The 24,197-nt window shown below is 40.3% G+C and overlaps 1 protein-coding gene across 4 annotated transcripts in view; it reads left to right on the top strand.

Moving 5' to 3' along the window:
* Positions 1 to 24,197, top strand: part of PANK1 (pantothenate kinase 1) — a 70,278-nt gene that overhangs the window by 26,517 nt on the left and 19,564 nt on the right. For 2 of the 4 annotated variants that reach the window (XM_082611555.1, XM_082611556.1), the window contains exon 2: positions 15,206 to 15,558. In XM_082611555.1, the coding sequence (XP_082467681.1) occupies positions 15,206 to 15,558 (353 nt within the window). Of the gene's footprint in view, positions 1 to 15,205; positions 15,559 to 19,063; positions 19,167 to 22,659; positions 22,684 to 24,197 lie in introns of those variants that run through there. The other 2 variants (XM_082611557.1, XM_082611559.1) reach the window with 2 other exon arrangements.

The following is a 24,197-nucleotide window of genomic DNA, read 5'->3' as shown; positions in this document are numbered from 1 at the left end:
CCCACATCCAAAGACAAAGGAGAAGCCACAGTGAGGTGGTAGAACAGCCGCAATCACAATAAAATCAAATCCCATAACTGCTGGGTGGGTGACTCACAAACCGGTGAACAATTATTCCACAGAAGTCCAACCACTGGAGTGAAGGTTCTGAGCCCCATGTCAGGTTTCCCAACCTGGGGGTCCAGCAACGAGAGGAGGAATTCCTAGAGAATCAGACTTTGAAGGCTAGTGGGACTTGATTGCAGGACTTCCAACAGGACTGGGGGAAACAGAGACTCCACTCTTGGAGGGCACACAAAAAGTAGTGTGTGCATGGGGACCCAGGGGAAGGAGCAGTGACCCCATAGGAGACTGAACCAGACCTACCTGCTAGTGTTGGAAAGTCTCCTGCAGAGATGGGGGGTGTGTGGCTGTAGCTTACCGTGAGGACAAGGACACTGGCAGCAGAAGTTCTGGAAAGTACTGCTTGGCGTGAGCCCTCCCAGAGTCTGCCATTAGCCCCATCAAAGAGCCAGGTAGCCCCCAGTACTGGGTCGCCTCAGGCCAAACAACCAACAGGGAGGGAACCCAGCCCCACCCATCATCAGACAAGTGCATTGAAGTTTTACTGAGCTCTGCCCACCACCAGTCCCTCCCATCAGGAAGCTTGCACAAGCCTCTTAGACAGCCTCATCCACCAGAGGGCAGACAGCAGAAGCAAGAAGAACTACAATTCTGCAGCCTATGGAATGAGAACCACATTCACAGAAAGATAGACAAAATGAAAAGGCAGAGGACTAGGTACCAGATGAAGGAACAAGATAAAACACCACAAAAATAACTAAGTAAACTGGAGATAGGCAACTTTCCAGAAAAAGAATTCAGAACAATGATAGTGAAGATGATCCAGGACCTTGGAAAAAGAATGAAGGCAAAGATCAAGAAGATGCAAGAAATGTTTAACAAAGACTTAGAAGAATTAAAGAACCAACCCCTAGAAGAATTAAAGAACAAACAAACAGAGATGAACAATGCAATAACTGAAATGAAGAATACACAAGAAGGAATCAATAGCAGAATAACTGAGGCAGAAGAACGGATAAGTGGCCTGCAAGACAGAATGGTGGAATTCACTGCTGCGGAACAGAATAAAGCAAAAAGAATGAAAAGAAATGAAGACAGCCTAAGAGACCTCTGGAACAACATTAAACGCAACAACATTCGCATTATAGGGATCCCAGAAGGGGAAGAGAGACAGAAAGGACCAGAGAAAACATTTGAAGAGATTATAGTCAAAAACTTCCCTAACATGGGAAAGGAAATAGCCACCCAAGTCCAGGAAGTGCAGCGAGTCCCATACAGGATAAATCCAAGGAGAAAAATGCCGAGACACATAGTAATCAAATTGGCAAAAATTAAAGACAAAGAAAAATTATTAAAAGCAACAAGGGAAAAATGACAAATAACATACAGTGGAACTCCCATAAGGTTAACAGCTGATTTCTCAGCAGAAACTCTACAGGCCAGAAGTGAGTGGCGCAATATATTTAAAGTAATGAAAGGGAAGAAACTACAACCAACATTACTCTACCTGGCAAAGGTCTCATTCAGATTCAACAGAAAAATCAAAAGCTTTACAGACAAGCAAAAACCAAGAGAATTCAGCACCACCAAACCAGCTCTACAACAAATGCTAAAGGAACTTCTCTAAGTGGGAAACACAAGAGAAGAAAAAGACCTACAAAAACAAACCCAAAACAATTATGAAAATGGTAATAGGAACATACATATCGATAATTACCTTAAATGTGAATGAATTAAATGCTCCAACCAAAAGACACCGGCTCGCTGAACGGGTACAAAAACAAGAGCCATATATATGCTGTCTACAAGAGACCCACTTCAGACCTACGGACACAGGCAGACTGAAAGTGAGGAGATGGAAAAAGATATTCTGTACAAATGGAAATCAAAAGAAAGCTGGAGTAGCAATACTCATATCAGATAAAATAGACTTTAAAATAAAGAATGTTACAAGAGACAAGGAAGGACACTACATAAAGATCAAGGGATCAATCCAGGAAGAAGATATAACGATTATAAATATATATGCACCCAACATAGGAATACCTCAATATGTAAGGCAAATGCTAACAGCTATAAAAGAGGAAATCAATAGTAACACACTAATAGTGGGGGACTTTAACACCTCACTTACACCAGTGGACATATCATCCAGACAGAAAATTAAAGGAAACACAAGCTTTAATTCACACAATAGACCAGATGGATTTAATTGATATTTATAGGACATTCCATCCAAAAACAGCAGATTACACTTTCTTCTCAAGTGCACATGGAACATTCACCAGGATAGATCACATCTTGGGTCACAAATCAAGCCTCAGTAAATTTAAGAAAATTGAAATCATATCAAGCATCTTTTCTGACCACAATGCTATGAGATTAGAAATCAATTACAGGGAAAAAACTGTGAAGATAACAAATACATGGAGGCTAAACAATACATTACTAAGTAACCAAGAGATCACTGAAGAAATCAAAGAGGAAATCAAAAAACTCTTTGATTATAATTGCTGGAGACATATTATAACAAAAACACGATGATCCAAAACCTATGGGATGCAGCAAAAGCAATCCTAAGAGGGAAGTTTATACTAATACACTCCTACCTCAAGAAACAAGGAAAATCTCAAATAAGCAATCTAACCTTACACCTAAGGGAACTAGAGAAAGAAGAACAAACAAAACGCCAAGTTAATAGAAGGAAAGAAATCATAAAGATCAGAGCAGAAATAAATGAAATAGAAACAAAGAAAACAATAGAAAGGATCAATAAAACTAAAAGCTGGTTCTTTGAGAAGATAAACAAAATTCATAAACCATTAGCCAGACTCATCAAGAGAAAGAGGGAGAGGACTCAAATCAAAAAAATTAGAAATGAAAAAGGAGAAGTTACAATAGACACTGCAGAAATACAAAGCATCCTAAGAGACTACTACAAGCAACTCTATGCCAATAAAATGGACAACCTGGAAGAAATGGACAAATTCTTAGAAAGGTATAACCTTTCAAGACTGAACCAGGAAGAAATAGGAAATATGAACAGACCAATCACAAGTAATGAAATTGAAACTGTGATTAAAAATCTTCCAACAAAGAAAAGTCCAGGACCAGATGGCTTCACAGGTGAATTCTATCAAACATTTAGAAAAGAGCTAACATACATACTTCTCAGACTCTTCCAAAAGCTTGCAGTGGAAGGAAAATTCCCAAACTCATTCTATGAGGCCACCATCACCCTGATACCAAAACCAGACAAAGATACTACAAAAAAAAGAAAATTATAGACCAATATCACTGATGAATATAGATGCAAAACTCCTCAAAAAAATACTAGCAGACAGAATCCCAACAACACATTAAAAGGATCATACACCGTGATCAAGTGGGATTTATCCCAGGGATGCAAGGATTCTTCAATATACACAATCAATGTGATACACCATATTAACAAATTGAAGAAAAAAAACCATATGATCCTCTCAATAGATGCAGAAAAAGCTTTTGACAATATTCAACACCATTTATGAAAAAACTCTCCAGAATGTGGGCATAGAGGGAACCTATTGCAACATAATAAAGGCCATATATGACAAACCCAGAGCAAACATCATTCTCAATGGTGAAAAACTGAAAGCATTTCCTCAAAGATGAGGAAAAAGACAAGGATGCCCACTCTCGCCACTATTATTCAACATAGTTTTGGAAGTCCTAGCCACGGCAATCAGAGAAGAAAAGGAAAGAAAAGGAATACAAATTCGAAAAGAAGAAGTAAAACTGTCACTGTTAGCAGATGACATGATACTATATACATGGAGAATCCTAAAGATGCCACCAGAAGACTACTAGAGCTAATCAATGAATTTGGTAAGGTTGCAGGATACAAAATTAAAGCACAGAAATCTCTTGCATTCCTATACACTAACAATGAAAGATCAGAAAGAGAAATTAAGGAAACAATCCCATTCACCATTGCAGCTAAAAGAATAAAATACCTAGGAATAAACCTACCTAAGGAGGTAAAAGACCTGTACTCAGAAAACTATAAGACACTGATGAAAGAAATCAAAGATGACACAAACAGGTGGAGAGATATACCATGTTCTTGGATTGGAAGAATCAATATTGTGAAAATGACTGTGCTACCCAAAGCAATCTACAAATTCAATGCAATCTCTATCAAATTACCAGTGACATTTTTTACAGAACTAGAACAAAAAAACTTAAAATTTCTATGGAGACACAAAAGACACCAAATAGCCAAAGCAGTCTTGAGGGAAAATAGCAGAGTTGAATCAGGAATCAGACTCCCTGACTTCAAAGCTACATTAATCAAGACAGTATGGCATTGACACAAAAACAGAAATATAAATCAATGGAACAGGATAGAAAGCCCAGAGATAAACCCACGCACCTATGGTCAACTAATCTATGATAAAGGAGGCAAGGATATACAATGGAGAAAAGACAGTCTCTTCATAAGTGGTGCTGGGAAAACTGGACAGCTACATATAAAAGAATGAAATTAGTCCCTAACACCATACACAAAGATAAACGCAAAATGGATTAAAGACCTCAATGTAAGACCAGACACTATAAAACTCTTAGAGGAAAACATAGGAAGAACACTCTTTGACATAAATCACAGCAAGATCTTTTTTGACCCACCTCCTAGAGTAAGGGAAATAAAAACAAAAATAAACAAATGGGACCTAATGAAACTTAAAAGTTTTTGCACAGCAAAGGGAAGTATAAACAAAACGAAAAGACAACCCTTAGAATGGGAGAAAATATTTGCCAACAGATCAACGGACAAAGGATTAATCTCCAGAATATATGAACAGCTCATGAAGCTCAATATTAAAAAAACAAACAACCCAATTAAGAAATGTGCAGAAGACCTAAATAGACATTTCTCCAGAGAAGACATACAGATGGCCAGGAAGCACATGAAAAGCTGCTCAACATCACTAATTATTAGAGAAATGCAAATCAAAACTACAGTGAGGTATCACCTCACACTGGTTAGAATGGGCATCATCAGAAAATTTACAAACATCAAAGCTGGAGAGGGTGTGAAGAAAAGGGAACCCTCTTGCACTGTTAGGAATGTAAATTGATACAGGCACTATGGAGAACAGTATGGAGGTTCCTTAAAAAACTAAAAACAGAATTACCATATGATCCAGCAATCCCACTACTTGGCGTAATCCCAGAGAAAACCATAATTCAAAAAGACACATGCACTCCAATGTTCATTGCAGCACTATTTACAATAGCCAGGTCATGGAAGCAATCTAAATGCCCATTGACAGATGAATGGATAAAGATGTGGCACATATATACAATGGAATATTAGCCATAAAAAGTAACAAAATTGGGTCATTTGTAGAGACATGGATGGACTTAGAGACTATCATACAGAGTGAAGTAAGTCAGAAAGAATAAAATAAATATCGTATGTTAACGCATATATGTGGAACCTAGAAAAATGGTACAGATGAACCAGTTTACAAGGCAGAAATAGAGACACAGATGTAGAAAGCAAACGTATGGACACCAAGGGGGGAAGGTGGGGGGGAGAGGGTGGTGGGATGAATTGGGAGATTGGGATTGACATATATACACTAATATGTATAACTAATAAGAACCTGCTGCATAAAAAATAAATTAATTAAATTAAATTTTTTAAAAATGGGAGTCACTCGGAGAGAAGAGCACGTGGATGAAATTTAATTATATATGGAACATTTCTAGACCCATATCCGTGGGGTTTAGTCCCAGATGAATGATAACTGGAAACTTCAGAAGCTGTATTTAAGATGTGAAAATCGCCTGTGGCACTCATGTTATAAATTGCCCAGAAATAATTTCATTAACAAGTGATAAGTTGTTTCCAAGTCCATCCTGGGAATGGGGAGTCAACTGGGTCATTACCGTGCATTGCCCTCAGCTGGCAGCCTGAGTTCCCTGGCAGTTAGGAGCAAAGGCAGCTCATTCAAACTCTGATTGTCTCTTTCAAATAGTGGTCTAGCTACTTAGAGCATTCATTACGATTCAGCTAGAACTGTGGTTTTGAGCTTGACCTGTGAGAATTCCAGGGACCCCTCTTTGAAAACATTTTCTCCAGTCCCACTGCTTTGGGCTCTCCAGGCAGTGGCCTAGGAATTTTTGTTTTGTTTTGTTTTTTAACGTTTTGGCCACACCTCACAGCATGTGGGATCTTATTTCCCCGACCAGGGATCAACCCACACCCACTGCAGTGGAAGTGCAGAGTCTTTTGGACTGCCAGGGAAGTCCCAGGGAGTCTATATTTTTAACAAGTGCCTTTGATGGTTTTTATGATGAGGCAAATTTGAGAAACATTGTGGTTGAATACAGCCAGTTTTAAAAAATAAAGATAATTAAAACATTTGACTTTAAAGTTTAGTTGCATAAAATACTAATGGAACTTGCTTTCAGGAAATACAACTGTAAACAAATCGTAGAGATCCAGTTCAAATTGCACACACAAAGTAAACTCTGGTCGCGTATTGTCATTTCTAACCTGGAGTTGGGTGTAAAGCAGAATATAAACAGCCTAACTTTCATAGACCTCAGGCACTTTTGCCTTTGCGGGCCCCTTGCTCCATAAAAAAGAAATAAAGGGGCTTCCCTGGTGGCGCAGTGGTTGAGAGTCCGCCTGCCGATGCAGGGGACACGGGTTCGTGCCCCGGTCCGGGAGGATCCCGCATGCCGCGGAGCGGCTAGGCCCATGAGCCATGGCCGCTGAGCCTGCGCGTCCAGAGCCTGTGCTCCACAACGGGAGAAGCCACAACAGTGAGAGGCCCACGTACTGCAAAAAAAAAAAAAAGAAAGAAATAAAAATTGTATTTTACGATTCTTTTGATATAAAGATGGATGTGTTGATAAGATGTATTACAACATTTTCTTTGACCTGAAAATTCATATATTTTCTTCTGATTTTAAAAGAAATTGCAATATTTTCATGATGGCTTAAAAATACTATAGGCACCGAGCCTATTGTGCCTAACAGTTAATTTGGGCCTGCATGGCAGAGGTGGTGAAATCCAGAAGTTAGTTCTGGAGGCTGATGTGATAATACTTCTACTTGTCTCGGGATTTCTGAAAGGAATCCTCACTATCCTTTTGCTCTTACTCATGTGAGACTATGATCAGCCCTTTTGTTCCCACCCTTGTCCAGGTGAGAGGGAGAAAGTTGATGGGCATCTGAGGCTGTGTCAGTGGAAGAAGGGTTACTGTCACACGGGGGTATGTAGCCTTTCCCATGGTGATCCATTCCCTCAAACATACCTGTGCTTCCTTAACTGTGTTTTGAATTGCCAAGTTTAACATACAGGTTTTGCCTTGACAATAAGGGAGTAATTCAGGTCTCTTCCTACCTGAAGGAGCCCTGCTGATGTCAAGCATCTAACTGGCTAAAGGACTCTGCTCTTGGGTGTCAGCCTTCCCCTGTCATTCTTTTTTTTTTTTTTAACTTTTTAAATTGAAGTATAGTTGCTGTACAATATTATATAAGTTGAAGGTGTACAATATAGTGATTCACAATTTTTAAAGGTTATAGTCCATTTATAGTTATTACAAGATCTTGGCTATATTCCATGTGTTGTACAATATATCCTTGTAGCTTATTTTATACCTAATAGTTTGTACCTTTCACTTCCCTACCCCTGTCTTGCCCTTCTCCCCTTCCCTCTCCCCACTGGTAACCACTAGTTTGTCCTCTATATCTGTGAGTCTGTTTCTTTTTTGTTATATTCACTAGTTTGTTTTATTTTTTTCGATTCCATATATGATAGCATACAGTATTGTCTTTCTCTGTTTTACTTATTTCACTAAGCATAATACCCTCCAAGTCCATCCATGTTGTTGCAAATGGCAAAATTTAATTCTTTTTTTATGACTGAGTAGTATGCCATTGTATATATGTGCCACATCTTCTTTATATTGCCATCTTGGATTTCGGTAACAGGCTTGAGATGGGCAGAATATTGCTTGAGAAAGGAAGGAACTGTTGAGATGAGGAATGCAGGCATACTTTTTTTCATGGGCAAGGTCTGCTCTCTGCTCACTGAAGCAAAATTAAAAGTTTTTTTTTTCTTTTGCATCATTACAGAGAAGTTTTTGATTGAGAATTCTAAAATAACTCTGATTATGAAGATTCAACATATTGACTCTAAAAAATTGAAAAACATCATATCAGCAAAGCCAGAAGAAGAAAAAAACCTTAATCCACTATACATAATGCCTGTTAACATTTTGGCCTGAAGTTTCTAGTCTTGTTTTCTGAGAACAGTAGCTGTTTAATTTTTATACAAAATTGTAATCATACGAAATGTACCATTTAATCACCCACACTTTTCACCTAACAATATATGATGAACATTCTCCTTACATCATTAATTGCCATCCTACAAAATGATTTTCATGCTGATGTATTGTTCCTTTGTGTTAGTGGATAATCATTTATTTAACCAGCCTTCTATTTTTGGACATTAAATTTCACATCCTCATTATTAGTAGTAAAACTTTAATGATTTTTGTAAGATACATTTTTAAATGCATGCATAATTATTTCCTTAGGGTAAAGTGGAACTAATGTATCAAAGGGCATAGGAATCTGGAACTTTTTGATGTATATTTCCAAATAGTCCAGAGGAAGGATTGCAACAGTTTATATTCCCATTAGTACTCTGTAAGCGCTTGTGTTCTTGTATCCTTGCCATGTGACTGAAATATAAACTAAAGAAATCTGGTATGCATTAATTTGAAAGAAACCATGATTCAGGTTTCTTTGCATAAGAGTATTTAATGTTTAGCAGATTGCTCTGTGTGCAGTAATTATGGGTTTCTTCACAATGTTATGGAAACCCTTTTATTAAATTTTACATTTACCATTTTCTTCAAGATCCTTAAATAGTTCTTAGGGTCTCAACTGTTACGTTTTTTGCTGTTAAAAGTATGGTTTTGGAGAACTTAGTGTGTGTGTATTTAGGAGGATAGAATATGAGAACCAGACAGAACTTTAGTTAGTTGGGTTAGTCTGCCTCCATCTTACAGGTTAGTAAATGGCTCAAGAAAGAAACTTGCCCACAAACATTCTGTCTCTTGCAAGTGGCAGACAACTCAGACTAGCGGAGTGAAATGGGGAATTTGTTGCTCATGAAACTAAAGATAGGTTGTTACCTACTGTGACTGACCTTGGGTAATTCCTTGATCTTTCTAAACCTTGATTTTCTTATCTGTAAACAGGGTGTTGGGCTCCACCAAAGGTCCCTTCTACCTCTTAAAGTTCAATGTTTCTATGAATATATTAGCAAAGAATTTCATTATACTATCAACCAAATTGAGACATAGTGAAGGGAAGGCTAGCGCTCAGGAAATTTTTAAAGAAATACAGTTTGTATTACACACTTGGATCTAAGTTAAAGTTGTTGTGGTAGTTTTTAACTTGCAGAGATCCTTAGGCAACTTGAACATAGTCAGTATTCACATAGTGTAAAAATATCTCCAAAGTGCTTGAAAAGTCTCTTTTCTCTGTTGATCACACATGATCTTCAAACATCTTTTCCACCTATTTATTAGTTTGCTTAACAAACCTATTAACAAATAGTAGGGAAAGAAATTCAGTCCTTTTGCTCCCTGTTCACAACTATTATAACAAATTACAACTTGGTGAGCCTAGGGAGAACCGTCCATGACAACAGCAGGTTGCTGAGTCAGACCCGTGCACAGAGGAGCTAATCTTGAGCACTGGGCACCTACTTTACACACAGGAAGACATACCGATGGTAGGGAAACTTGCCGCACTAGGAACACCCTAAAGCTCTGTGGCTGGTTGTTTGAGAGGAGGTAGGTTTTCTCATGTCAGGCTCTCTTAGCTCTTTAAGATTGTTTCCTTGACGGGTAGGAAACCTTTGCTCTCTGTTGGTGTGTGGTTGTTTTGTTTTTGATTTTGGTTTTGGTTTTTTCTCAGTCTTTACTCATGTATGCTATTTGGAATTCACTGTGTAACCCTTGAAATTTACTGCAAGAAGCATAAGTGTCCCTCATTGTGAAGCAATTATACTCCAGTAAAGATGTTATATATATTTAAGTGCCCCTCAGAGACTATTCTAGTGTTCTGAAAAGGTCTTTAAGAAACAGGCTTTGTCTTAAAGCCATTGACTACCAATAAAATTTTTAAATATTTTCACCACACTATGTAGAATACAGATTTATTTCAGGGTTTTAACTACTATCAGATTGCCAATTCAGGTTTGTGTTTCCAGAAATTTTTACACAAATAAATGCAACAGAGCCTACGTACCCTTTTATTAACACTCAGCTACCACATGTTTATCAGCAATACTGGCAGTCCCTGGATCTGGTTCTGCAGGAGAGGGAAGGTTCCAGGGAAAAAAACAGCCAAAGATTTTGATGGAAAGTGTACTAGTCAGGACAGGCAAGATCATCCTGCGGTAACAACCTCCAAATCTCAGTACCTTAAAACAACAAAGGTTTATTTCTCCTTCACACTGTAAGTTCATTGATGGGCAGCTCGGGTTCCAATATGGCTCGTCTTGACTCTGCATCCTGGCTGATGGAGCAATCATTATCTTTAATTTTGGTGGTTACAGTAACAGAGAAAGAGTTCTGCAAGGTCTGACGTAAGTGCTCTTGCCTGAAAGTGACACTCACCATTTCCATTCCTAACTCACTGTCCAGATTAAGTACATTGCCCAGCTCCATTCAAAAATGGCCAGGAGGGGCTTCCCTGGTAGCGCAGTGGTTGAGAGTCCGCCTGCCAATGCAGGGGACACGGGTTCGTGCCCCGGTCCGGGAAGATCCCACATGCCGCAGAGCAGCTGGGCCCGTGAGCCATGGCCACTGAGCCTGCACGTCCGGAGCCTGTGCTCTGCAACGGGAGAGGCCACAGCAGTGAGAGGCCCATGTACCACCAAAAAAAAAAAAAAAAAAAAAGGCTAGGAACTGCAGTCTGACCCCATGGGCCAGGAAGAAAGGGAAGCAGCAACACTAGTGATGACCACAATTTGCTCTTCTGATTACCAGATATTTGGCTCGCTGTCTCTCCTGCAGGTGAAATACTCATCCCCTCCCCAAAGGAGAGAACCCTGCAGTCCCACCCAGTCACAGCATCTGGATGATGCACCGTTGGCACTAAATTAGGGGGTCATTTTGACATCAACTCTGGATATGGGTCCTGTTGATCTAGAGACTTCTGAACTAAAAAAGGCATCTGGGTTTAAAAGGGAGGAGTAAAGGGTGAATGCAGACATTCTGTATCTAGAACGAGCATCACTTCTGGCAAACACAGAACAGGCCCTTAGTGGTTCAGCTGAATTCATCAAAGCATCTGCATACCCTGGATTAAAGAAAACGTGAGTCATGGATTATAGCTGCATTGGGATTTCTTCTTTCCCCTTCTCTTCTATCTCTATCCACAGCTCATATACGGGAAGTGTAGTTTAGGTAGACCTTGATATCAGGAAGATAAATAAAACTGAACATTTAAAATATGACAGTGTCCTATAAAAGCATTAAAATGTGAATAGAAGAGCATTTACTTTTTCTTGACTGTAAGAAATGAATATAGGTAAGTGAAAGCAATTTCTATTGCCATTCAAACTATAGTTTTCCAATCCTTGCTCCCTTTTACCTTAACCCAAACTGCTGATATGACATTTAACTGAATTTCCAAAACTCTACACTTTTCCCCCCTGTTTTGCTGAGTTGCTAACAAAAGCTTTGAAATGGCTCAAAACTGCGCAGGAGGTGAAGGCAGGAAGAAGAAACTGGAATTGTAAATAACTTATAAAATGCTTAGCTGTCCCCTGACGCATTTTAAAAAGTGAGACCTCTTTTCAGTTTCCTGTACTTAACAATATCCAACCAAATAAAGACCAGGTAGGGGCTTTTCTGGGTTACACACAACTTATTCTGTCCATTCTGTGCTAAGGTGTCTCCTATTTTCCGTTATCACTGAATTCTTATTTTTTTACTTCTTTATATACTGCAAGTTCTAAGTATAGAATTTCCTCATCCTCTCCCCTGACTTCTAACCTCTACCTATAAAACCTGCTTGTCCTGCCACCCTCTGACAATATTAACAACCTGAAGGGGTGGCCCTCTGAACCTTCCTGTGGGCTCATAAGATCATAAACACTGGAGGGTCTTCTTTCCACCTGCCTGCCTGCTCTCCTTCATCCCTCCCTTCCTCCTTTCTTTCCTCCCTTCCTCCCCTACTTTTTATTCAATCCAGATAGGGTTAATAAATTATTTACACTTCTAAGTATCTCTTGCTTTTCTCATTAACAGAAGATTGGGGGTGTACCCCTCCAGGCAGTTAGTATAGATCTCATTCATTCTTTTTAATGTCTGACTAATATTCCATGGTTTGGAGGTCATACTTTATTGAAGTTTCTCTGTTAAAGGGTATGCACGTTGTTTCCAATCTGTTTTGATCTTGCTTTTTTGCTTTTCTTAAATTTGGCCACTGTAAGGGGTACAGTGAACTTCCTTATACCCATCCTCGAATACTGGTCCTTTTTCTAATATGGTCCAAGAGAGGGATTAACTGCATTTAAAATGTATGTGTACTTTTAATTTTAATAGATGTTGCTAGATGTTTAATAGATGTTGTTGTCTTTCAAAAATAGTTATCCTAGCAATGTTCCAGAATACCCTTCCCCCATCCTATCCAGTAGTACATGTCTTTCCTACTTTGATGAGAATGGATTACACCCGCAACCCCAATTGCATAGCCTGGGCACCTGTTGACGTACTATAGTGTATTTCAGTGAGGTTTAAAACTAGGACTCTGGATGGCCTGTGTGATTAGGGGTAGTTGCGATTTTTTGTGTGTGTTTCTTAAAAAATCCATGGAAAGTTTATGGGAGGGAGGGAACTGGAGGCCATTCTTATGCAGTCCACTCCTTTCACAGGTAAGGAAATTGAGATCCAGGGAGGTGGAGGGATTTAATGTGAGCTAGTTACTGGCTGCTGCTTCTGGGAAGCAATTGGTCTGAATTCTAAATCAGGGATTTACCTACTACCTACACTGTGGGCCATGCTGACAGTAATTTTTAGAGAATGGACCAAGGAATGTCATCTGTGAGATAGAGATAAACTGTTTCCAGTTTTCTATTCTCTCCTGCTAGGATAAGCAAGTTCCCACCCTACACTGGGCTGTGTGGGATTTGCTTTGCAAACTTCTGCAAAGATAATAGGACATTTGTTACATTGGTCTTATCAGTGGAATTTGCTGCTCTTAATCTTTTGGGGAGTTTGAGGTTTTATTTTTCTAAACCATTAGAGTTGCTGCTTACTAAGTGTGGAGCAGCTGGCTTGGATCACAGCTAAAATGACAACAGGGAAACACAGGAGAGAAGATTCTGTTCAGGAATGGCTTCCTCCTATGTACTCCTTCCTCCTCCCTCCCCAGTGTACCCATGAAGAGAGCTTAATATTGGGGCTGCCTAGAAAAAAGAAGCCTTCTAGGTCCCAGAAGCCTTCTAGGTCCCAGGTATGTTCCTGGCAATGTAATCTCTAGGTGTAACATGCACAGTTTGACCAAGGCTCAAATGGATGTTCTCTAGGGCTGAGTAAAATAAGCTTTTTGAAAGAAGCCACTTTTACTTCTTGAGTCTTTAAACTCAGTTTTAATAGAAGTTTCAGCTTTAGCCCATGGAGTCTGCTGAGGAAGATGAAAAGGGAGACTCCAAATTTTGGATTCCCACTTGGGTTTGCCCTGTGTTCATTACAGAACATATGACAGCCCAGCGTTAACTTTCCAAGTTGCCTCTAAATAAAGTCAGCCTGTTCAGGGAGCTCAGCCCGTTCTCTTAATAACAATAAAGATAATTATGATGGAAATTCATTTTGTCATAGATAAGCCTCTCCAGCAGATTAAAATATAAATATATATTTATATATAAAAATATAACACAGGGCTTCCCTGGTGGCCCAGTGGTTGAGAGTCCGCCTGCCAATGCAGGGGACACGGGTTCGTGCCCCGGTCCGGGAAGATCCCACATGCCGCGGAGCAGCTAGGCCCATGAGCCATGGTCGCTGAGCCTGCGCATCCGGAGCCTGTGCTCCACAACAGGAGAGGCCACGACAGTGAGAGGCCCGCATACCGCAAAAAAAAAACAAAAACAAAAACAAAAAAAAACATGCCTTTGTGTTGCAGACCTGGTCAGGAGCTATGCTTATTTGTGGGCTTGACTCTCGGTGTCATGGTTCTTGTGGCTTAGCAGTTTGCAAGCCTGCAAGTTGGAACCTCTGGGGAACATAAAAAAAAAATGCTCATGTCTAGATCCTCCCTCAGAATTAAATCAGAATCTGTGGCAGAGGATACATGGCTGAGGTGAGGACTTCTGGGCGGGCCATTTGAGATGGAGAGAGTATCTCTCCTTAATAAAGAAAGAAATGAGCTGTAGCTCGAGCTGTTCTTTTGAGAATTCTGTCTCCATAGGGATCATCATGTGTGCCCCTCAGCTCTCACAGCCCACTCTCTCTCCTTTCTCCTTCCTATTTGTTCTGTAGATTAAAGCAGTGGAGTCATGTCATATAAAGTCAGCTCATGAAGGCAAAAATTGAATGCTGTAAAAATGATCATTGAAGAATGAGCTAGGAAGACACCGTGAGGCGTAGAGGTCAACATACCATCTCTTGGTACACTTAGCATAGCCAGCGTTTCCTCTGGCATCAGAACAGATCACTGTTTTCTTTGGCTGAGATTCTGATAAAATAGCATTTGGGAGCCAGAGTGTATGCAAAATATGTATCTTTAAGTATTGGAGTTAACTCTATTTGGTGAGATTCTGGAGCCCTGAGAACCACGTGGGAATTGAGACTGGCTTAGGGAATCTTATTCTCATCTCATATTCAATTCCGAGGCCGATTCTGCATGAAATGTAGGCAGAATCATGGACACCATTTAAAGTGTGAATTTCTCCTCACCTGTCTCTTCTTTTAGGCACCTATAGTCGAATTCAGGTAAACTGCATGGTAAATGCAGCTATAGATGCAACACCACTGCATTTCATTATTGACTATTCAAAGACGGCCCCGTTTCTTTGTCCAGAATTCAAGGGCACTCTGTCTTTCTGTCCGCTAGCGTTCCCGTGGTTCGGCATGGATATCGGTGGGACGCTGGTTAAATTGGTCTACTTTGAACCGAAGGATATTACAGCTGAAGAGGAGCAGGAGGAAGTGGAGAACCTGAAGAGCATCAGGAAGTACTTGACTTCGAACACGGCTTACGGCAAAACCGGGATCCGAGACGTTCACCTGGAACTGAAAAACTTGACCATGTGTGGGCGGAAGGGGAACCTGCATTTCATCCGCTTTCCCAGCTGCGCGATGCACAGGTTCATCCAGATGGGCAGCGAGAAGAACTTCTCCAGCCTGCACACCACTCTCTGTGCCACGGGAGGCGGGGCCTTTAAGTTCGAAGAGGACTTCAGAACGGTAGGTCCGCTTTACCCCCCTGCAAAGAACAAAACCACCTCTTAGAGAAAGAAAGAAAACCTCTCCCATGCCCGTGATCATGGCATCTCTTATGGAAGAACCTGACCACTAGGCTTGGGACTTTGGACAAGCTTACTTCACCCCTCTGTGCCTCAGTTTCCTCATCTATAGGAGAATAAAAATAGTTTCTGCCTCACAGGGTTGTTACATGAAGGATTGAATGAGATAATATGTACCTGGCAATTAGTGCTCAATAAATATTGGCTGTCCTCCTCATCAGTTTTGTTACAATTACTTCTGCACAATATGCCAGAGACAAGGTGATGGAAATCCCCTTCTGAAGTATTTTAGTTTTCCACAGACTCTTATGTTTCATGAAAAACATAATCATTGTGCCAATTTCATAGATATATAGACTGAGGCCTGCAGGAAAGGCTTTCTACACATCTTACTAAAAATGATTACTTCTTTCTACCCATTTGCTCTGTATCATTTTTGTTTTATGAATGTCCTTCAGAAGTTTTGCTCACAAACAAACATGAAATCTTTGACATTATTTAGAGGTGAATTCCATTATTGATGAATATGATTTAGGGAGTATGGCTCTACATAATAAGAATCATACTATATCCTGACTGCAGTGTTGCTTATTTAGATTTGACAAAGTTGGCTAAGTGGAAGATATGGATGAGTGACATGGAGTTCTAACTTTCTCTTTATTAAGCAATCCCTAACACCTATGTGTTCCAATTTCCCCATTTCTACAGTCAAGATAATCTCTATACTGTCTAGCTTCATCTCACAGGGAATAAAATGAGAAGAAAGAGAAACAATAGATAGAGAAAATGAAGAAAATTAAATTAACAGTAGTGATTGAACAGAGGAGAAGGAAGGGTTGGAAGATTTGTGGATTAGTCTTGCCAGAAAGTTTATCATTAATGAATAAATTAATAAATCAATGCATTATTCATGGTACTTAATAAAGCTATAATTGCAAATTTTATTTGCATCATCAAAAGTAACATCATTTATCTCATTGATAAGTAGTTTCTACAAGAGCTGGCAATAGAGCCCTAGAGCATTAGATTAAGTCAGATTGATTATATTCAGGTTTTGGCTTTTCCTCCTGTGTCCCCTTTCCCTTGCCAGCAGAATCTGACACTGCCACTTACTTAAATGATCCATGGGATCTTTTTCCCACTAAAGGGACCCAATGATTGAAGAGTTTTGAAACTGAGAAAGTTGAGATCCAGGGGCATGAAAATTAAGTTCAAATTCATAAATGAAAAAGCACTGATCCTGAATTCTAGTGCTGTTTCTGCATTTAACTAGCTGGGTGACTGGGCAAGACATGTCCCTCCTGTGGGCCTCAGTTTCATCATTTTCAGAAAGTGGCAGTAAGGTGTTTAGGCGGATAAGGAAACTAAAGCTAAAGAGAGATGAAGAGGCGCTAAATACCGTCCCCTAGGTAAGAGCTGGGTCTCGGCTCAATTCTGATTCAGGAAATGCTGACCCACCCCTAGTGCTGTGAGCTCCCCAGGTCCCTCAAGGATGTCCTCTGTGTCCATCTCCACTAGGGAGCCTGAAGTGTACCAAGGTGACCTGGGACATTTAAGCAAGCTCCCTCAAAGTCTCCGTCCCTCCTCTTGGGTAATGCCCTGGATTCCAGAAAGTTACTCAATCTGTGTTGGCCACGAGCAATTGTGTTTCTCAAGTTTCTGAACTGAGAAAGGTCATATCTTATTACAGCCAAGGTAAAGAAGCCTCTGCTCCTTCAGGAGGTTTCTGGAGCCTAATGAACAGACTGGTACAGGGAGCAAGTTTGGAGAATTTGCCTAACAGCCTGGCCCTCTATAAAAGAAAGTATTATATGGCCTGCCTTCTGTTCCCATGCTCAGTCTTGGCCAAAGTGAAGACAATTGAAGACAGATCTCTTCCTGTAGCCCGTCTGTCAGTAAGTGAAATGCCCTGATCCTTCCAAAGTTTGTGAGGATGAATAGGTTTTATCATTCTCTTTCCTAAGCATTCATTCTCATTCAACAAGTATTTATCATACTCTATCAATGCAACAAATACTGTTATGAACAAAACAAAGCCCCTGCCTTCCTGGAGCTTATATTCTAGTGCAGGGAGATGGTCAACAATCAAATAAGTGATATAGAGTATATCAAATGGCAATAAGTGGGGAAAAGAAATAGGTAAGGGGGATAGGAAGTGCTGGGCGGGTCTTTGTGTGATGAGGTAACATTGGAGTAGGAACCCGAAGAAGAAATAGAGCAAACCAGGCTGGTGTGGGGAAGAGTTAGTGTTAGTAAGTGCTAAGGCCCTTAGGTATAATGTATCCAAGCTCTTCCCTTTTCCAGAATGGGAAATTGAAGGTGCACACTAAGTTGTAAAGGTTCAATATATACTACTCTACTATGTAGTAAACAATCTGACAAATAATAAAGCAGTGTATATGCATACCTGTAAAGTCCTGTCATTGTTATATAAAATCACTCTTTTGAGCATAATACAAGTTTGCAGACATGTATTTTGAAAACCTGAGTGACTAGGGCTATCTAAATGATGTTCAGCCGACCCTGAATAGTTAGCAATTGTTATGTCTGATGACTGTGTCCTTTTCATATATAGTAAATGTACTTAAATCCTTAGATAATGTTAACTAGTGTTCATCAATTTAGAATGTACAAGAAAGAGTTACAAAGCCACGAGACAAGCATTAAACTAGACCCCTGTGTAGAATACTTTCAATTGAACATAGCTGCACTTCTTTCTTCTTTTTCTTTCTTTTTTTCCTTCCTCCTTCTTCCTTTCCCCTTTTCCTTCCTTCCTTCCTTCCTCCCTCCCTCCCTCCCTCTCTCCTTCCTTCCTTCAACATTTTAGGATCACTGTCACAAACAAACTTCTGGCTGGCAAAAGTTTGCCTTCAAAATTAATGATTCAACAAAATGGAACACAAAAGAAAAACTTAAACAACATATGCTACAAGAGATTGGTAGGCCAATGAAGAATCCTACCATTTGCGAAAGTGATTCTCAGAGGGGAGGCTCCCATGTGGTTGTATACCAGGGCACTTAATCCTGTAGATTTCATTTAACTTTGTGTTTCTCCCCACTGTCTATGTTCTGCGAGTGTTGTTTTAAAGAACCTACCAGAATATTTTATGTACCAAATCTAATATTTTCATCCACAAGTACACTTCCCAACTTCAACAGGAGTCCTCTTTAGAATGCAAAGTATTCTAATGATAGAAAATTTTTAGAAAAAAGTCATCCTTTTTGTCCACTTAGCTCTTCATTACAAGAGATACTTTTCCTTGTAAGTTTTGTTCAGTCCAAGACTAACATTTATTAGAAGTTAGAAGTGACTCTTTTCATTTTTTAGAAGAAAACAAATACCTACCTTCTAAACAAGCAAGATATAACAACAATCTTACTGGGTTTACATGAGATTTAGGGAACAGTAAAAGATTCTCTTATTGCTTCACTACATTTTTTTCAAGGTGTGAGGACTTAAGAATTGGCCTTCATTAAGCCAGAAATCTCCAAGGACACAACCGAAAAAAGTTAATAATGGTGGAAAAATCATCAGGAGGGGATAATAAGGTAATTGTGGATGTGTGAAATTCTAAATCTAAGTAGACCATTCATTATTAGCTGGGTTCCTATTATTAATCCAGGAACTGATTTGTGATATTGCAGGAGCATAAGCTTTGTAGATACTGTCATCCTCCACTTCATTCTGGCTCGACCCTTTTGGCCATTCATGTACCCCTTTTATCATTGGGTGCCAGGAAGAAGAAGCCATCTTTGAGGTTTTGTTATTTTTCTCACTCACAGAACATATTTGAAATTCATCTGTCTCTCAGGTCTCAGTTAGCTGTCCTGTGTGAGGAGAAAAGAGCCCCGAATGTAATTTATAATTCAGAGTTAACCATTTTATATGCAAATTGTTCTTGGTTTAGTAAGATAACCTTTTCTGCCACTTCCATTATGATTTATGGAGCCAGGGTCAGCAAAAGAACCTTGGGAAGTGTGGGGTATCATACAGATATGTATTTTATTCATTTTGTGCAAAACGGTTTGGTGACTCATTTCTCAAGCACAGGAGAGTGATGGAACTGGTTTGGGGTAGGTCCATAGAGAGTAGGTATGGAACCCCCTGGGATGATTTTTACCAGATTTGTTTACTCAGCTATTTATTTAGTTACTTTTTAAGTTTATCTTATTGAAGTCTAGTTGATTTACAATGTTGCATTAATTTCTGCTATACAGCAGAGTGATTCCATTATACATATATATACCTTCTTTTTCATATTCTTTTCCATTATGGTTTATCACAGGGTATTGAATATAGTTCCCTGTGCTATACAGTAGGACCTTGTTGTTTAGCCATCTTATACATAATAGTATTTATTTTTGACAGACTGAAGCACATAAGGAGAACCTCTTACAGTTGTATCCTGAACATGTGTTTAGAATCCATATTTTTTCTAATTTCATCATACAGGGAATCACTGAATTCCTTTGAGAAATTAGAGTTTTTGGTTTGGAAATGATGTTTCCAAATGTATTTCAACTTGAGATAAGAAGACCTGAATTATCTTACTTCTTATATAAAATTTATGTGTAACTCATGTTTCCAAAGCATGTTCACACAGCCATCTCACTGGATTCTTGAAAACAACCCTGCAGGTTAGCCAAGGCAGCTGCTATTGGGGAGAGTATGTGATTTTATTGAAGGGCTGTTGTCACTGTACTGGAGTGGGGCCATGCATTAATCCCAGCTCTTCAGCTCCAAAGTCTGTGTGGTCCTAGGACTGGCAGCATCAGCATCACCTGGGATATTGTTAGACATGCAATCAGAAACTCTGGGAGTGGGACCCAGCGATCTGTGATTTAACAAACCCTCCAGGTGATTCTGCTGGCACCTAAAATTTGAGAACCCCACTGCACCCATGCTTGCTTGGGTGACTTTGGGACTAGGCAAAGTAAAGTTAGTTTATCATAGTAGTAGTTTGAAAACAAAATTATTTTTTTTACTTTATTTCTTCCCCTACTTCCGTTATTTACAAAGTGTGAGTCTTAGGGCAAGTTTGGTTTGTTGGTGTTAAGTCTGGGGAATAGTTTAAGCTTAATGACATAGGAATTGGCAGAACTCATACTTCCCAAAAGTGCTAAGGAGAGTCACAAGCAGTGGGGTGCTGAAGTCAGCTCCTACTGGCTCACGAGAGCCCACTGTGTGCATGAGAGCACATTGTATCTTCCCAGCGCTGTGTTTAGTGACATCGTGTTGGTAGCTTGAAGTTGGCTATGGTGGGAGTGATTATACCATGGAAATTGGTAAATGCTATAAACCAGGGCATTTGCTCCCAGAGAGCTGATTGTTAAACATTGACCAGCACACCTTGGTGACAAGGTTATGTTCACATTAGCTGAAGCTTCATCTGCATGTTTGGTGGATCTGATGTTTTTTTAAAAATTTAAAACTAGCTGCCAGCATTTAAAAATTGGAAGTTTTCACATAAAAAATCTGGGTTTCCAGCTCTTGAGCTCTATTTCTTGAGAAATAGAATCATTTGGCAACATTAAGCCCCCATTACCACATGGCAACAGCGGGCTGCAGTGAATTTTAAATATGTGTGGATTGTCTTGTGTGCCACAATCCCCATCATTCTGTTACTTTAACATTTAGTCAAGGGACTTCACTGCTTTATTGGCTCCTGCAGCATTTGCTTTTGTTACCCTGGTATAAAGAAAACTAAACCCAAAGAAAGAGTGTTTCTCCATAGCTGGGATCTGAACATACTGTCCAAGTAATGATTTGATTCATCGCTTACACTTGTGAGCCTGTCCCTATTTCTGGATGGAAAAGACCTTTGAGGGAGGTCTCCATAGGTCTCAATGAAAGTGACTAATATTTCTGTTTCCCAGTTTGGGGATGCATGACCTCAGGCTTCAGAAATATCCATCCCTCAGTAAAATGTTATAGAAGAGATGTTTGTTTGCTGCTAGCACTTTATTTGAAAGTGATTTTGAGGGGAAAGGTGAGATCTTTCCCTTCAGAGCAAAGCTACGTGCTTTGTTTACTTGCCCTGACAGGTTTTTCTTTTTCCCGAACATAGTCTCAGGATGTCCCCTGAACAGACGGTGTCACTCTTCGTGTTTGTGATGTTGGTTCTGGGCACTGCTGTCAATATTGTTGATGGACCTCCGATTAATTTTTAAGCAGGTGAACCTATGGCCCCAAGACTGGGTGATGAAATCGCTACTTTTCAGTTTGTGGTGATCCAGGAGGGGACAGTTTTCCCTGTTCCATTTAAGAAATGTTTATTAAGCCATTATTATGGACAGGCCTTTGAGCGTGGTGCTCAGGGGCACCCACTGAACCAAAAACAAGCCAGGGGCCTCCCTGGTGGCGCAGTGGTTGAGAGTCCGCCTGCCGATGCAGGGGATACGGGTTCGTGCCCCGGTCTGGGAGGATCCCATATGCCGCGGAGCGGCTGGGCCCGTGAGCCATGGCCGCTGGGCCTGCGCATCCGGAGCCTGTGCTCCGCAACGGGAGAGGCCACAACAGTGAGAGGCCCGCATACCGCAAAAAAAAAAAAAAAAAAACAAGCCAGAATGTGACCCACGCTGTGAGTGCGTTGGAAGACATTGATAGGGGCAGGGAATCCCGGAGGATGAGAAGATAACGTTTACGTGGCTGTGTCACTATAGTGTTTAGGTCTCCAGATAGCCTTATACCTCTAGTGTTACCCCCTGAACACGTGAATCATGACATGCATCTCACCCAAAAGTTCCACTTGGTGAAAAATGAAATGTTCAAAATCACTTATGAGATAGATGTACTTTATCACCAAGTGTCACTTAGAATGACTGTTTCTGTGTATCAAGAAAACATCTAGTGCTTGTTTCGGCGGCACATATACTAAAAATTGGAACGATACAGAGAAGATTAGCATGGCCCCTGCGCAAGGATGACACGCAAATTTGTGAAGCAGTCCATATTTTTAAAGATGTAAAAAAAAAGAAAACGTCTACCACCTTGCTGGTAACCTACTCTAACTAATTCTGCTCTGCAGGTATAGCTTCAGTGGATTTTGTTGAATGGGACATTCAGGTGAGTGACAAAAAGTCAGAAGTTTTCTTCTAGCTATTAACTTTTATAATGAAGATGATGCTTTGGGGGCAAAATATCTAAGTATAGTAGTTGTGTAGGTGGTTTCCAGATCCCAGAAGCAGGACTCATTATGAATGAAGACAAGAGAAGAACAGCGAGTTATTAGGAGGCATTTGCTAGTTGTATCACTTAGGGAAAATTATTTAAGCTCTATGAGCCTTAACCATAGAGTTAGGAGAACAATACCTCCCCATAGGGTTTTTATGAGAAGTAAATGATCTAGTACAGGTGCTTGGCATATAGTAAATAATAAATACCAGTTATTATTTCCTTAAAGAGATTCTTTTTAATTTAAATTAGAACTTAAAAATGATCTTCCATCATTGGTTCAGTTTCATGTTGGTGAATGTTAGATTTTTTTTTTTTTTTGACCAGCAGTAATCACTCTTGAGGATCGTGAATAAACTTTTGAGGATGCAAAGTACTCATGCTCTGCTAAGGCTAGCCCTCAGCCAGCTGATTCCCCTTTACTTTTTTCCCCCGTACCTAGGAGAATAGGAGTTTTTGTTTCATAGGAGCATTGAGAGGACACTCTGGGACCACCTCAGCTATTAATAAAAGAGTCAATATTTTTTGAGTCCTTTGCACTTGCCAAGCCCTGTGTTAGCATTTTACATATATTATTATCATGTAACCTTCACAATACTGCACTGTGGGTATTATTCCCATTTTACAGAGGAGGAAACTGAGGCTTGAGAAGTTAAGTAACTTGCCCCACATCCCTCAATTAGGTAAGTGTTGGAGTTACAGCTTTCAAAGCCAGGTCTGTCGAACTCCAAAGCCCAGGCTTGGGAAAAGGAGAGTTGGGCTGTGTGGGCTCAGAGGAGATTGTCCCCAGCTCCCAGGCTCACATGCCTCCCTCAGGACCCCGTATCCTGCCAAGAAGTGTAGGAGCCTTTCTGCTTTCAGAACATTCTCACTCGCCTCACCCTGAAGTATGCTGGGTTAGCTTCCTGTGACTGCTCTAACAAATTACCACAAACCTAGCAGCTTAAAACAACGGAAATTTACTCAGTCATAGTTCTGGAGGCCAGAGGGCTGAAATCAAGGTGTTGGCAGGACCACGCTTCCTTCAGAGACTCCTGGGCAGAATCCATTCGTTGCCTCTCACAGCGTCTGGTGCCATCGGCCTTCCTTGGCCTGTGGTGCAGTTCTCCAGGCTCTGCCTCCCGTCTTTACACGACCTTCTCCTCTGTGTCTGTCAGATCTTTCCTGTGTCTCGTGAGGAAACTGTCAGTGGACTTAGGGCCCACCCAGATAACCCAGGATGCCCTCTGCATCTCAAGATTCTTCACTGAATCACACCTGCAAAGACCCTTTTTCCAAATAAGGCAGCATTCACAGGTTCTGAAAATTAGGACATGGACGTAGCTTTCAGGGGCAACCCTTCTGCCCACCCCACGTGCTAGTGGCTGCCTTGCCAGCTATCAGGTAGGGTCCTGTCTCTCGGCAGG

This window comes from Mesoplodon mirus, assembly GCF_964341445.2.
Source record: "Mesoplodon mirus genome assembly, chromosome: 2".
NCBI classification, from domain to species: Eukaryota; Metazoa; Chordata; class Mammalia; order Artiodactyla; family Ziphiidae; genus Mesoplodon; species Mesoplodon mirus.
The sequence above is the reverse complement of the archived record's forward strand: the minus strand, read 5'-3'. Positions and strand labels throughout refer to the sequence as shown.